The 12,340-nt window shown below is 40.0% G+C and overlaps 1 protein-coding gene across 1 annotated transcript in view; it reads left to right on the top strand.

The window, feature by feature from the left end:
- The window catches only part of tmeff2a (transmembrane protein with EGF-like and two follistatin-like domains 2a), a 139,400-nt gene that overhangs the window by 67,445 nt on the left and 59,615 nt on the right, over nucleotides 1–12,340 (top strand). Inside the window, exon 4 of the mRNA XM_042494882.1 lies at nucleotides 2,873–2,899. Within this exon, the coding sequence (XP_042350816.1) occupies nucleotides 2,873–2,899 (27 nt within the window). The remainder of the gene's footprint in view (nucleotides 1–2,872; nucleotides 2,900–12,340) is intronic.

The raw sequence follows: 12,340 nt of genomic DNA, 5'->3' as shown, positions 1-12,340 counted from the left end.
TCGCATTGATTTTAAGGAACAAAAAGCCTTAAGTCTTCTTATGTTTAAAAACACCACGCTGAGGCCTAAAATTACTTTTGGTAAGACAAACCAGCCATTTGCCGTGCTACCCCTTGGTGATCACAATATACCCTGTACAATAAACTAGACTACACCACTGTTCGAACTCTTTCTTTTTGCCTCGCTTCATTAATGGCATGTCGGCACTAGCCGTAAATTGTGAATCATTCAATATGCACATCCAATATCCTAAAGATACTGAGCTGGTTGGGGCTTTGAAGCTGAAAACTATTCTGTAATGGCAATCAGTGAGGAAACTTAAGCAATTCTTGCAAATTATAGCGCGATATACAGATGGCTCAAAGGTCCACCATTTCTGAGATTGTAATTTGGGGTCTGTGTTCTATCGAGCAAGCTAATTGGTCAGGAAGATATAAGATTTTTGTAGAATCCAAGGATCCGCCAACCCCTGGGGTCAGCGGATTAAAAACCCATGTTTCCTACTGAGCAGAAAATGTTCCTATCAAGTTCTGCTTTGATGGAGCATAATTTCAAAGGTGAAAAAAAGACTTGCTCTACATCTCCCCAGACAGCTACTGTAGCCTTTCAAGCTGAAAATACTGAAGATTCAGATTTGTACATGGCACAGCTCACAGGAAATAATCCGACTCTTGTTGCTGTTGGAAATATTTCGCATGGGTTGTGTTTGTGAGCGTTTGAGTGCTGCATGTTTGCATTCAAGCATTTGAGGGATTTGAAGTTTTTGTTCAAAGAATGGAGAAATATTGCCAAGCTACTTGCCCGTGTCACAGACTATGTGACTCCGAAAAATCACAAGGTTTCACAATAAAGACAGCCCATTGGAATATGAGCACCTTTTTTTTTTACAAGCCTAACTTTAAAGCCTCATATACACTAGAGGGTAGAAAGTACACTCATGCAAGCAGGTAGCAGGGGGTGGGTGTGTGTGTGTGTTTAATTCTGTACAGCCTCTGATGTAAGCAGCACAGTAAGGTTAATAACAGATCCCCTAAGGTTTCCTCTCTTCTTCTATCTGCTTTTCTCCTTTTCTAATCAAATTGCTCCAAAATCTTTAAAAAAAATCTCTTCAATCATCTATTGTCTGCGGAGGTAACCATTTTTTTTTCTCCTGGCACTCCTCCTCTGCTCTCTTACTCACTCTTCAGTGCCTCTCACAAAATAAAATTGTGTAGTATCTCCTCTTTGTGACCCCTCATTTGGCAGACAAGCGGGCAGAAAAGTATGCCTGTGCCTATCTCCCTTGCCATTTTGTTCTATTTTCTAATGCCAGTCTTTCTCTCCTGAAAACCTCTGCCCTTGTACAGATACTAAAGGTTTTTATTGATCTCCCATGAACCCCTTCTGACTTTAGCCTGATCCTCCAAACTAAGCCTTTTCATGAAACACTGCACATTTAGTGTCCCGCATGTACCGAGGTCACTGAAATTCTGCAGATTTAAACAGAGCTAAGACAGAGGGCAGTTTTTGTAGAGCCTGTGGATGGAGATTTTTTCCAACATTAGTGTACAGAGATTTTTTTTTCAGCGTTAAAGTTACCCTTTTTTCTTTTCTTTTTTTTTTGTAAACATATTTCTATTATTCTTTAGTGTCACTCAACAAAATGCCCTGCATGTATCCCAGAAATCTAGAAAATGTATTTCCTTTCTCTTTAAAAGGTTGCAAAGCCACTTTTTAACTTGTGCATTGTTTGAATTCATGTTTGCTAGCTGGCAGTTTTCTTCTTTACTGCCTTTGTTGTAGCATTGCTATGTCACCATCAATTGTCGGACCTTAACAGGAAGCAGCTCATGGAAACATGGCATAATTGGCAAAATGCCAAATATCAGCCCTAATAATCCGCCAGGCTGATAATCTGTTTACCTCCAAAAAAAAAAAAAATCTGTCCATCAAAAGAAAAAATATATTTGTCCAAAACTTCAAATTTCAAATTTGCCAGTAAAATAATACATTTCTACTTTTATTTTGAAGGCAGTCCCACCTCAGTGGTTATAATCAGATCTTAACTGGCTGTTTTGAGAATTTCTCGCCTTTGGTACATCTGGCCGTCTGCTGCGCTGACCTCAAAGAATCATCACTCTGGAGACACGGTTTTATCCCGTCAGAAATGTATTTTATCGACCCGAAGCTCATGTCATTAAAGTATCAAGACAGCTCTCTGATCCGACTCCATGTGTTTTAGCGTGTGCACCTCTTCATATAAAGCCCTCTCACACGAGTTTCATATGGAGCTGAGCTTTTATCCCCCTCCAGTCCTCTGAGGCCCCGCGTCTGGTCTCCGGCTCTGGGCATTTTAGCTGATCGCTTTATGATGCGGCTCAAGTTACACGGTGCCTGTTCTTCCAAGTGCTCATCAGTATCCCTTTCACAGCCATATTGTTAAACAGTTCAGTGAGCTCAGTGTGTTTGAGGGAGCTTTACACAGATTCAGTGTGAGAGCCATGGAGGAGTCACTGACACACAAATGCATGGACAACTGGAGACGTCATGAGTGTCTTCCCACAGTCCTTAGACGGAAAGGTCCACAATTGGAGGTGTTATCATCACTGCGCTGTAGAGAGGAGAAGATGCTCGAAGCCTCAGGGCACCCTGCGCCTTTTTTTTTCTTTCTGAAATCTGACTCCCTGTGTCACTTTTCTGCATCATCTTTAGAGAAATCTCATCTCGCTCAAACACACCCACAAGCCGCACAAAGTGTCGCACTCTTCACACATACACTCGATTCACACTGGCCAAGACACATACTTACACATGCAGACACGCACGATTTTTCAGCTAATGTCTGTAGCTTTGTGAGCCGCTGGTTAATAATGGTGTTTGTTCTCCTCCGCAGATGCAGGCTCAGGATCAGGAGACGACGGTAAGATTACTCACCTCCTCCTCCTCCTCCTCTGTTTTAACTCCATGCTGTATGTGCTGCTGTTTAATGTGTCTGTCTGTGCTCATGGTCTTCCTCCGCCGACACTTTGTTCGCAGCTCGGCAGCATCTGAGCAGACATGCGAACTGTGAGACCAGACAACTGCAGTTTATTTAAAGAACATTGTGGTATTTCATGGCCCTTAGCAATATGTTACGCTTTGTTGAGCAAACACATAAGTTTGAGTTGAACGCACTTTAAGTTCTTAATATCATTAAATAATCATTCAGTATCATTAAATCACTAAAAATAATGAAATACAATGAACATACGTCACATATTACAATAATTTAAATGCATTAGTTTCTGTAACTCATAGTGTTAGGTTACCACTTTTTAATATACCTGCATGTTTACACTTTATTGCTTTAATACCATGGATGTATGAAAAGCTGGACTGAGTTCATTCCTATGAAAGTTTCTCAGTGGCACATGAAGCCAAAAAAGTTTAACTGCAGCTTTTAAAATTCTTGATGATTGTCACTAATTCTGCACTGTGCAGCCCATAGATCAGGTGCACTAGAGACTTCTGCAAGCCGAGCGGGCTACTTTCTGTTGAGCGCTCTCTTAACTTCAATGGAGATAAAATGACTTAATCTTGCTGCTGTTGCAGTATTTCCAAACATTATGGGGTTGTAGGAATGACAGTGAAATTCCATTCTTTGTCAAATCAAGTCACATCAATTTCATTTATAGAGCCCATTATCACAAAACACGGTTTGCCTCAGAGGGCTTTACAGCATACAACATCCCTCTGCCCTTAGACCCTCACATCACCTAAGGAAAAACTCCCCAAAAAGAACCCCACTCTGAAGAATGTCTTGAAAGCCCGCAGCACTTCCTTGTTGCCTGTTTATTATCAGCTGTGACAAAGTTGCTTCAGCTTGCATTGTTTGCACCTTGTGTGTGTGTGTGTGTGTGTGTGTGTGTGCTTTTATGTATTTCTGTCTGTCTGTGAGAAGAATTTTATCAACGCTATAGCGTCACAACTTTGCAAGATGGAATCATGAATGTCACAATGAAGGTCAAGTTTGGACATGGGTGTGGTCCGAGCAAGAGGGCTCAAAGAGGGGAAGGAAGTAGGGAGGAAACATAAGCCTCCTCTCCCCTCCCACTTTGGGTCCTGGTCCATATTAGTTTGCATTTCAGTGTATTGCAGCTGGAGTGATGGCATCACCAACTGGTCTTTAGTTAAAAGCTGCTGCATTCATTACTTTTATATAAATTATGGATCACATGAGTACTTGCATGTTGTTGCAGTTCCCCTCATCTCTACAATGTTTTAGCATCTTTGAGCTGATTGTATTGGTTTGACAGCCTACAATCTTATATATTTAGTTCTGTGTCACCACTCTCATCATGTGTTGTCAAATGCAGTAGTTAGCTGTCTTTAGTTAAAAAAAAACATCTAAAAAACAAAAATACAACATGCCACCATACAAGTTAATTAAAAATTAAAAATAAGTTATCTCGAGTTAATGTGGCTCCATTTCTGCTGGATGTGTAAATCGGCAGCTGTTTGCTGACACGTTCAACAAAGCAATTTTATGCCGTATAAATGTGTCAGTGTTGTTTTCACAGCTTGTTTCCAGCACCCCCAGGTGGCCATTTGCAAAAAGATAAAGTAAGGTAAAGTTTTAGTGATCCCCTTGGGGGGACTTTTGTTGTTGCAGAAGCACCGTGACAGCAGATAAATGGAGAAAATAAAAGAAAGAATAATAAGAGTTAGATAAAAGAATGGTGTAAATAGATTTAGCAGCAGAGCCAGCAAGTCTGTGTTACCATCGTGAATAGGAAGGACAGACAACATCAGTCTTTATGAATATTATTTCAGCTCTAATCTGATGCCAGACGGGACAACTGTCAAGCAACAAAAGAGCTTCCTCTGCTTGCCAGCATTCTTTGTTTTGCTATATCTGTATCTGTACACATTTCATTCATCATTCTTTCAGATCAAATTCATTTCTGTATTTGCAGGGTAATTCAGGAGGAAGCAGGGAGTGTTTACGAAAAAAACAACAACATCAAAGTGGCCTTGATTGCATCATAAAAAAGAGTTTTAGTGGGAATGCTGATTCATTTTTTAAAAGTCTTTGCTCACAACTGCTGCAGTGAATGATAAAGTAACTGTGACAGAAATCTATACTAATAATCAAATAAAATTAAAAAATAAGGTCTGTGATGGATTTGCTGTCCATTACCTAAACCTACACCTACACCAACACCAGGGATACTCAACTTGCTTTGCTTGGGGGCCACGTTTGCAAAATGACAGGAGGCCAGGGGCCAGTCGCAACAGCCTCATACATGTTTCTAGGATTGTAGGACATTTCTAGGATGTTGGGAAATTTCTCAGATTTTAGGATTCCTCTAGGATTTTAGCACATTTACTAGGATTACTAGGATTATAGGAGATTTTTCAGATGTTATGACATTTCTAGGATTTAAGGACATTTTTAGGATTTAAGGACATTTCTAGGATATTAGGTCATATCAATGAATTCGGACATTTCAAGGATTTTAGGACATTTCTAGTATTTTTGGACATTTCTAGGATATTAGGACATATCGACGAATTTTGACATTTCTAGGTTTTTAGGACATTTCTAGGATTTCAGAACATTTGTCAAATTTAGGGATGTTTCTAGACTTTTAGGACATTAGGGTCTTACTTCTGTCTGGCACTTTTTCTGATACACAAGCTCTATTTTGACGCTGTTTTGCACTGGCACCGTATGGATACTAAAAGTATGAAAACAATTCCCAGTGTGAATCACTATATTTTTATTATGAATCAGAAAATGGTTGGGGGGCCACCCAGAACCCAATCGGGGTCCAGATTTGGCCTGCGGGCCCTAAGTTGATTATCACTGCCCAGCACCCTATCCCATAATTAGAAAAAGAAAGAATGGTTTGGAAAATCGTCAGCAATTACAAAACTTTTGTGCATAGTTCAGTAAAACATTATTGGCACAGTCCTGTTGGAATCCTAATTTTCAACAGATTAATTTGACCGATTTTTTTTGTGTGTGTTGTTCATTAGAGACCCAAAACTCAAATCCACTGATACAGCACGTGCGCTGCCTTTGTATTCGTCCCACTGAAATTATTCTGTTTTAAAAAGATGTGCAAAGACCACACGTGTCACGGAAACCTCACTCCCTTCATCTTTTTTATTTGGGATTGCGCACGTGTTTCATTTTCTTCTCTTCACAGTGCTGAATGAAAGACAGTCATAGCAGCTGTTTTCTCAGAATGCCGTGTGACCAATACTGGAAATAATAAACGCTGGAACTGAAAGAGGATGCGATTTGGGAGGGAGTGATAAGTGTATGAGAGTTTATTGTGATGATGGAGAAGAGCTTAGGGCTGCCAGTGACTTTTTATGAATAACTTTTGTGTGAGTAACTAATCACTCATAAACCTCCAGCTGAATAATAATGCATCATTCAAGTGAGACTCTAATTTGTTGCTTAATTGACTAACAAGACTCTAACGTCAGCCCAGACGGTCTTTAGTCAGGCTCATGTGTCAGTGCATGTTTGTACGAATGCATATATTTACTCTGGTCCGTCTCTATCTGTCGTCCTCTGTTTGCCCACGCCGTCCCTTCATTAACTGTCATGCATGGAGCTTCGGCAAGCATATATGAGAGAGAGAGATTGGAAAAGAGATTAATTCCAAAAAAAAGAAAAAAAGACAGCAGACAGACGGATGAACGAGCGGAAATGAAACTGGTGCTAGGTCAACAAGAGACAGCGAGAGAGAGAGAGAGAGAGAGAGAGAGAGAAGGGAAGGGTGGGAGGGAGGGAGGGGGGTGGGGATAAAGAAATGGCCCGAGGAAAGTCGCAAAATAGATAACAGAGCTGAGGAAACAGAAGGCGAGTGATACAGAGATGGAGGGAGAGAAGGAGGGCAGGCAGCGATAAGAAACATGAGCACGAAGAAACAAAATGAAACATTTTCATGTCTTCTGAACACAGTATACAGAACATGCTGTGCTTTATGTTGAACTTTATTATTCGACAAGAATTCTGTGTAAGAAGCATAACACAAATTGCATAATGTATTCACATGTGGCTTGTAAAAACTGACATGAGTATTTGTCTCTTTTATTGTCATTCCATCAAGCAATGCCATTCTTGTCTAACTCTGTGCTTATATTGGACAAGGATCACACTTCCCCGGAGTGTTTTTCAGCAGGACACCGTCGTAACTTTCCTGCATCCTTGGATAAACAAGCATTCACAGGGTCTCTCTTATATGAATACTACTTCCCACGGAAAAGTCTGGAATGAAAAGAGCACGGAAAAGTGCATTATATATTGTAATGAAAACCAAAAGTCACAAATTAAAAAGCTATACACAAATGTGCATACAGCACATCAGGAAACTGCAATAAAGTCACATTACTAATTTACATTGCAGTCCTGAATTTAAGGTTGGAGGCAGACAGGTAAAGAAAATGCTATATATGCTACTAATATCCCATTTTATACAAAAGAAAACATAAAAATGTCAACATTTTATGTCATAAAAATAATGGTAAAAATAATTCTAAAAAACACTTAAACTCAAAAACCAGACCGAAAACTTAGACCTGTCATAGAATGCACAGTTCAGCATACTAACTTACTCGGCATCCATTTTTCAGCTGATGGCATCAGTGGGTGGATTTAATTTTGTTTTTTTGGATTTGATTCCACTCTTCTTCTCAGGTGTTTCTACCTACTTCACTTTTTAGATTGGGTTGTTTCAAATTAGATACAATACCCCTCCTATTCAGGCCGTTAGAGTCCCAAACATAGCTGGTAAAGTAATTTTGACATAGACCTTGTAATATCTTACTGACCACAGTAAGTTTTAACAGTGAAAATTCTACTTTCAACAGCAAACCAATTCAGCCTTTGCATTTGATAAAAAAAGTGGTTTTATATGCATTCTTTGACTGATATTAAGGATGACTCATTTCAATCAGGAGAGACAGGTGAATAAAGTGAAGCTAATTGTTTAATACAGATTACAGGTGTACAGATTAACAGAGGATATGTGATAAAGATTTGACAGGAAGTCCTTGGGGCTTAGATTTGTAATCGAGTGGCATTCCCCCTGAGCAGCAAGATAAATCCCCCACTATGGAGTCCAGACAATGGTGGTGGCTGGTGACTCTGCTGAAACTGATCTTAATCGCTCCAAAAACGCCTTGGAGGCGCATCTGGACAAACAGCTGGGAGCGCCTGTGGAGCGGGGCTGCGTGCGCATGGCCAAAAGTGACATTGATGAGCTGTGCAACTCCACGCCTTCACTTGAAAAGTTGAAAATGTTTAAACTTTTATGTGCAAATAAAAACAGCCAGAAAAATTCATTGTGTAACAGCAAGAGAGGAGTGCCCGACAGGAGCCCCTGATAGGAGCCCCCGATAGGAGCCCCCGATAGGAGCCCCCGATAGGAGCCCCCGATAGGAGCGCTCCATGGGAGCACTTCTCTAGCGACACGTCTCGGTGTCATCAGCCCCTTCGTTTGTTCAAAACTTTTGTGAATGTTTTGGTCTTTTAGTTTCACCACTGCACCGGGTTATGCAGGTGTCTTACAACTTACAAAAAATAGCCATGTGCAAACCTATAACATCCTGCATTTGACTGTTTGCAAAGGTATGAGTTGATTTGAAAGTGTTAAAGCTTCAAACATTTCACAAAAGCAAATCCAATGTGTAGTATTAGCCAGCTGTGTGGGAGCTGGTCCTTGATGCTTTCAGAGTTTAGACTAACATTAGCAGCTCTGTCCTGCTCTTTATTCAATTTGGGGATGTTCACAATTCAACAGCCCAGGCAGCGTTAACAGAGATAGTGCTGCATTGGCCGAACACTTCAGTTAATCCTCATCCTGAAAGCCTTTACTTTTGGGATGTTAAAAGTGAAACACAGCATGTGAAAACACAAATGTCTAACCTGTATTTAAAAGAGGCGTTGATTCAACTTTGTGAAGTTTTTGGGGGTGAAAGACAAATTAATCATAGACAGGCTGTCTTGCATAAATTCTGTCCGTGTAATAGACTCAGCAAATCCTTCCTTCTGGTCAATAAAGCCCCCAAAGTCCACTCTGTCACTTTGAGCTACAGGTTAGTCCTGCCACTCACATACCTCTGCACGCTTTCGCCTATGAGCACATTTTTGCATGAAAAGAAATCAAATTTCAGCTCTCAAAAAAATATATTTGATATAAAAGTGTATAAAGGTTATGGTTTTCCAGTGAAAAGTCCAGGACAAAGAGAGAATGTAAAGCTAGAAGAGCAGAACTTTTCTTTATGTAGTAAAGAGTACAAATTCTACATTAGAACAAATTTGCTCCCAAAGAAAGGTAACCTTGACTGTGATGTCAGGAAAGAAAAAAGAGAAAAGCAGAAATAGACACTGGATCATCAGGCAGCAAAGGGGTGAATAGTTTATTGTCATTATTCACATATTTAAAAAATCAGTTTTCTCAGAATATCCCCATGAAAACTCATTATCAATGCCCACCTTTTGAGACCTCTGGGTGTTTTAAAGTAGAAGCTGGAGAACTCTCAGCTTTCTCAAACTGTCGGATAAATTTGACGAATCGATCATTCAGGAGGAAAAGAGACAATTAAGAAAAAATAGCTCGGGGCCAGAGAGGGTATTTGCGCAGTAGAGGAGGGAGAGGGCGAAAGAGGAGGGCAAGGACAGGAGGAGGAGAAACACAAACACACCCTATAAAGATAGAATCATAGCAGAGGTCAGAAGAGATGGAGAGATACACGAGGAGAGACGAAAGGGAAGGAGGAGGGGAGCTGGTGGAGGTGGAGGAGAGCTGCTGGTGTTTTATGAGCAGGGGAGAAGGTTAAAGAAAGTGGTAGTAAAAGGAGGGTTGGACTCCTATAGAGGAAAGCAGCGGCCGAAAGCCATCCTGGTAAAAATCAAATGTATTTTAATGGCCAATGATAAATCTACACACATAAAGCTCCGGTCAAGCTGGGTTGTTGCCAGTTTCATGGGGTGTGAATGTGTGTGTGGAGGGTGCATGTGTGCATAGTGCTTCTTTGAGTCTCTCGTGTGTTTTTTTTTTTCTTTTTTTTTTTTATCATCTAATAAGTGAGACCACAAGTCAAGCGTGCAGGGAGAAACCCCGAGGACATGAGTCTGGTCACATGGCCCCTTTAGTCAGAATCAGACATTTGTCCAAATCGAATTGTACAGTGGAGAAATTGAATTGCACTCACATGATCATGGAGGAACAAAGGACAAGCAAAGACTAAAAAGGTTTCTTTGGGTCTCAGCGACTGTATTTTTAACCCTTTAAAACCTGGTTCGAGATCAGTTTTCTTGTGCTGCTCTCAGATGCCTTTTACAAGCTATATAACCCAAGCAAATTAGTTTGGTTTCTTTCAAAAACATGGGGAAAAAGGGTAATGACCAACTTGGCCAGAGATGTCCCACAAATGATAAGAATTTAGTGAAAGCTGACGAAGTACATAACTTGAAATTAATTTGTAAAGACGGACAATTATAGGAAAATTATCAAAAACTTGGGGAAAATGGTCAATAAACTATATACACACACACACACACACACACACACACACACACACATATATATATATCACTATAAGTATATATTTTTGAATTATGTTACATTGGTTATATATAGATATTTTTTTTTAATTTCCTGCACTTTCTTTGGTCATTTTCTTATTTGTTCTTGTTTTTACTTTTTTTGGGTCTTATTTTAAGGTCATTTTCATGTAACTTGTTTTTACTAATTTCTTGGTATTTTTTTGGACCATGTGTTGTTAATTTGCACGTTGCCCTCTCTCCATGTTTTCAAAAGATATCAAGCCAATTTGCTCAGGTCTCAAAAAGGTAAAATGAGGATACGGAGCTATGTTGGCAGCTCTGTGAAGCTGTAGTGTTGTTGCTGAGCTCCAAAATTTTAAAGATTTTGTGAGGGGAGAAATAACAGTATGAATGAAATTCATGCGCAAACTCACAAAGAATGGATCATTACAGCATTCACCTGGGTGTTGTGTTCCCATTAATGCTGATCGGAGCCAAAATCAATAAATTCCTGTGTCTACTGCAGTCATTTGACCTAGAAGTGACTGCAGATCATACACATTCTTATTGCATTAAAAATCCAGATGTTAGTGGGTGTTGACAGGTCTTTTGTGCAGTGGGAATGAGGCTTTACTTAGTTATTCGTCTTCATCTCCTATGACACCGAGGGCTGTGATGAGATCTCTACCCCCCCAAACATTTGTGAATGCATATCAGATCTGCATCGTTAGCATCAATTGACTTGTAAAATGTAAAATAAAGCTCTGGATCTGTGATTCTGTCACCACGCCGGCCCCCTGTTAAAAAAGGCACAACGATATTTGCCACCAGACCTAACAACTTTTCTTGGGGACACCATGCATACAGAGATACAGTATAATCAGTGATAACATTATACAAATTTCAACCACAAATTTAAATGCAGTCCATTGAATATATTTCAGCGTGGACTAAAGTGTTGGACTGACAGCGGGACCGATCAGCATGGGCATCCCTGACATGATGCTGAAACAGTACATGAAGTTGACCACTAATTTCCTCTGGAATATTTGGACTCTATAGGAAATTCAGCTTGTTAAAATATTCATTTGGCAACCAGCAACTTTAATTATTCACTATCTTTTTAAAAAAAAACTAAATATACATGAGGACTGAGCGTTCTCTGTTGTTGTTGTTTTTTTAATTCAATGTTAAAAATGTACTTTAAAAAAACTCCTCTAGCAGACCCAAAATCAGTCCCAGATAGAACCAACGAGAACACTGGTTGCGAGTCAGCAGGACACTTCTGCCTCAAGCCCCAAAGTCAAAGATTTAAACCCTGTCATGCTCTGTGGGCTCCCAGCATTAAAGTGACCTAATTCCACTGCAGTTCTGAAGGGTAACTCTTATCTAAATGAAGTGCTTTGTCAAGGTCGAAACAGTGTCCCGTAACTTATCAGAGCCATTTTTCTGTTTGAATGGTAAAAAGACGACTCCATTATGAGTCCTCAGTGGCAGCAAGAGTCTTTTCACAGTCTCAATACTGATATTTATGAGGCATTTTTCCAAGTCTCTTTCAGATTTTTAAGCTACCTGATTTCCTTTGTGTGTGTCTTTAATTATTTGCTCAATGCTGTTCAGGCTGAGACTTGAAGAATCACAACCCTGTCGTTACTGATGACACAACAGTATCTCTAGATGGATGAGGGTGGTAGATTTGTGTTTGTAGAGGAGCGTCACAGTGGGGGAAAGTGGGACTGATAAACCAAATGTGTGTGGGGGGGGCTCAAAAACCTGGAATAAAAACTCTGGGTTTCAAGTATTTTATGCCAT

The sequence above is a fragment of the Plectropomus leopardus genome, chromosome 10 (assembly GCF_008729295.1).
Source record: "Plectropomus leopardus isolate mb chromosome 10, YSFRI_Pleo_2.0, whole genome shotgun sequence".
NCBI classification, from domain to species: Eukaryota; Metazoa; Chordata; class Actinopteri; order Perciformes; family Serranidae; genus Plectropomus; species Plectropomus leopardus.
Note: the sequence above shows the minus strand (reverse complement) of the source record. Positions and strands in the feature narration are given on the sequence as shown.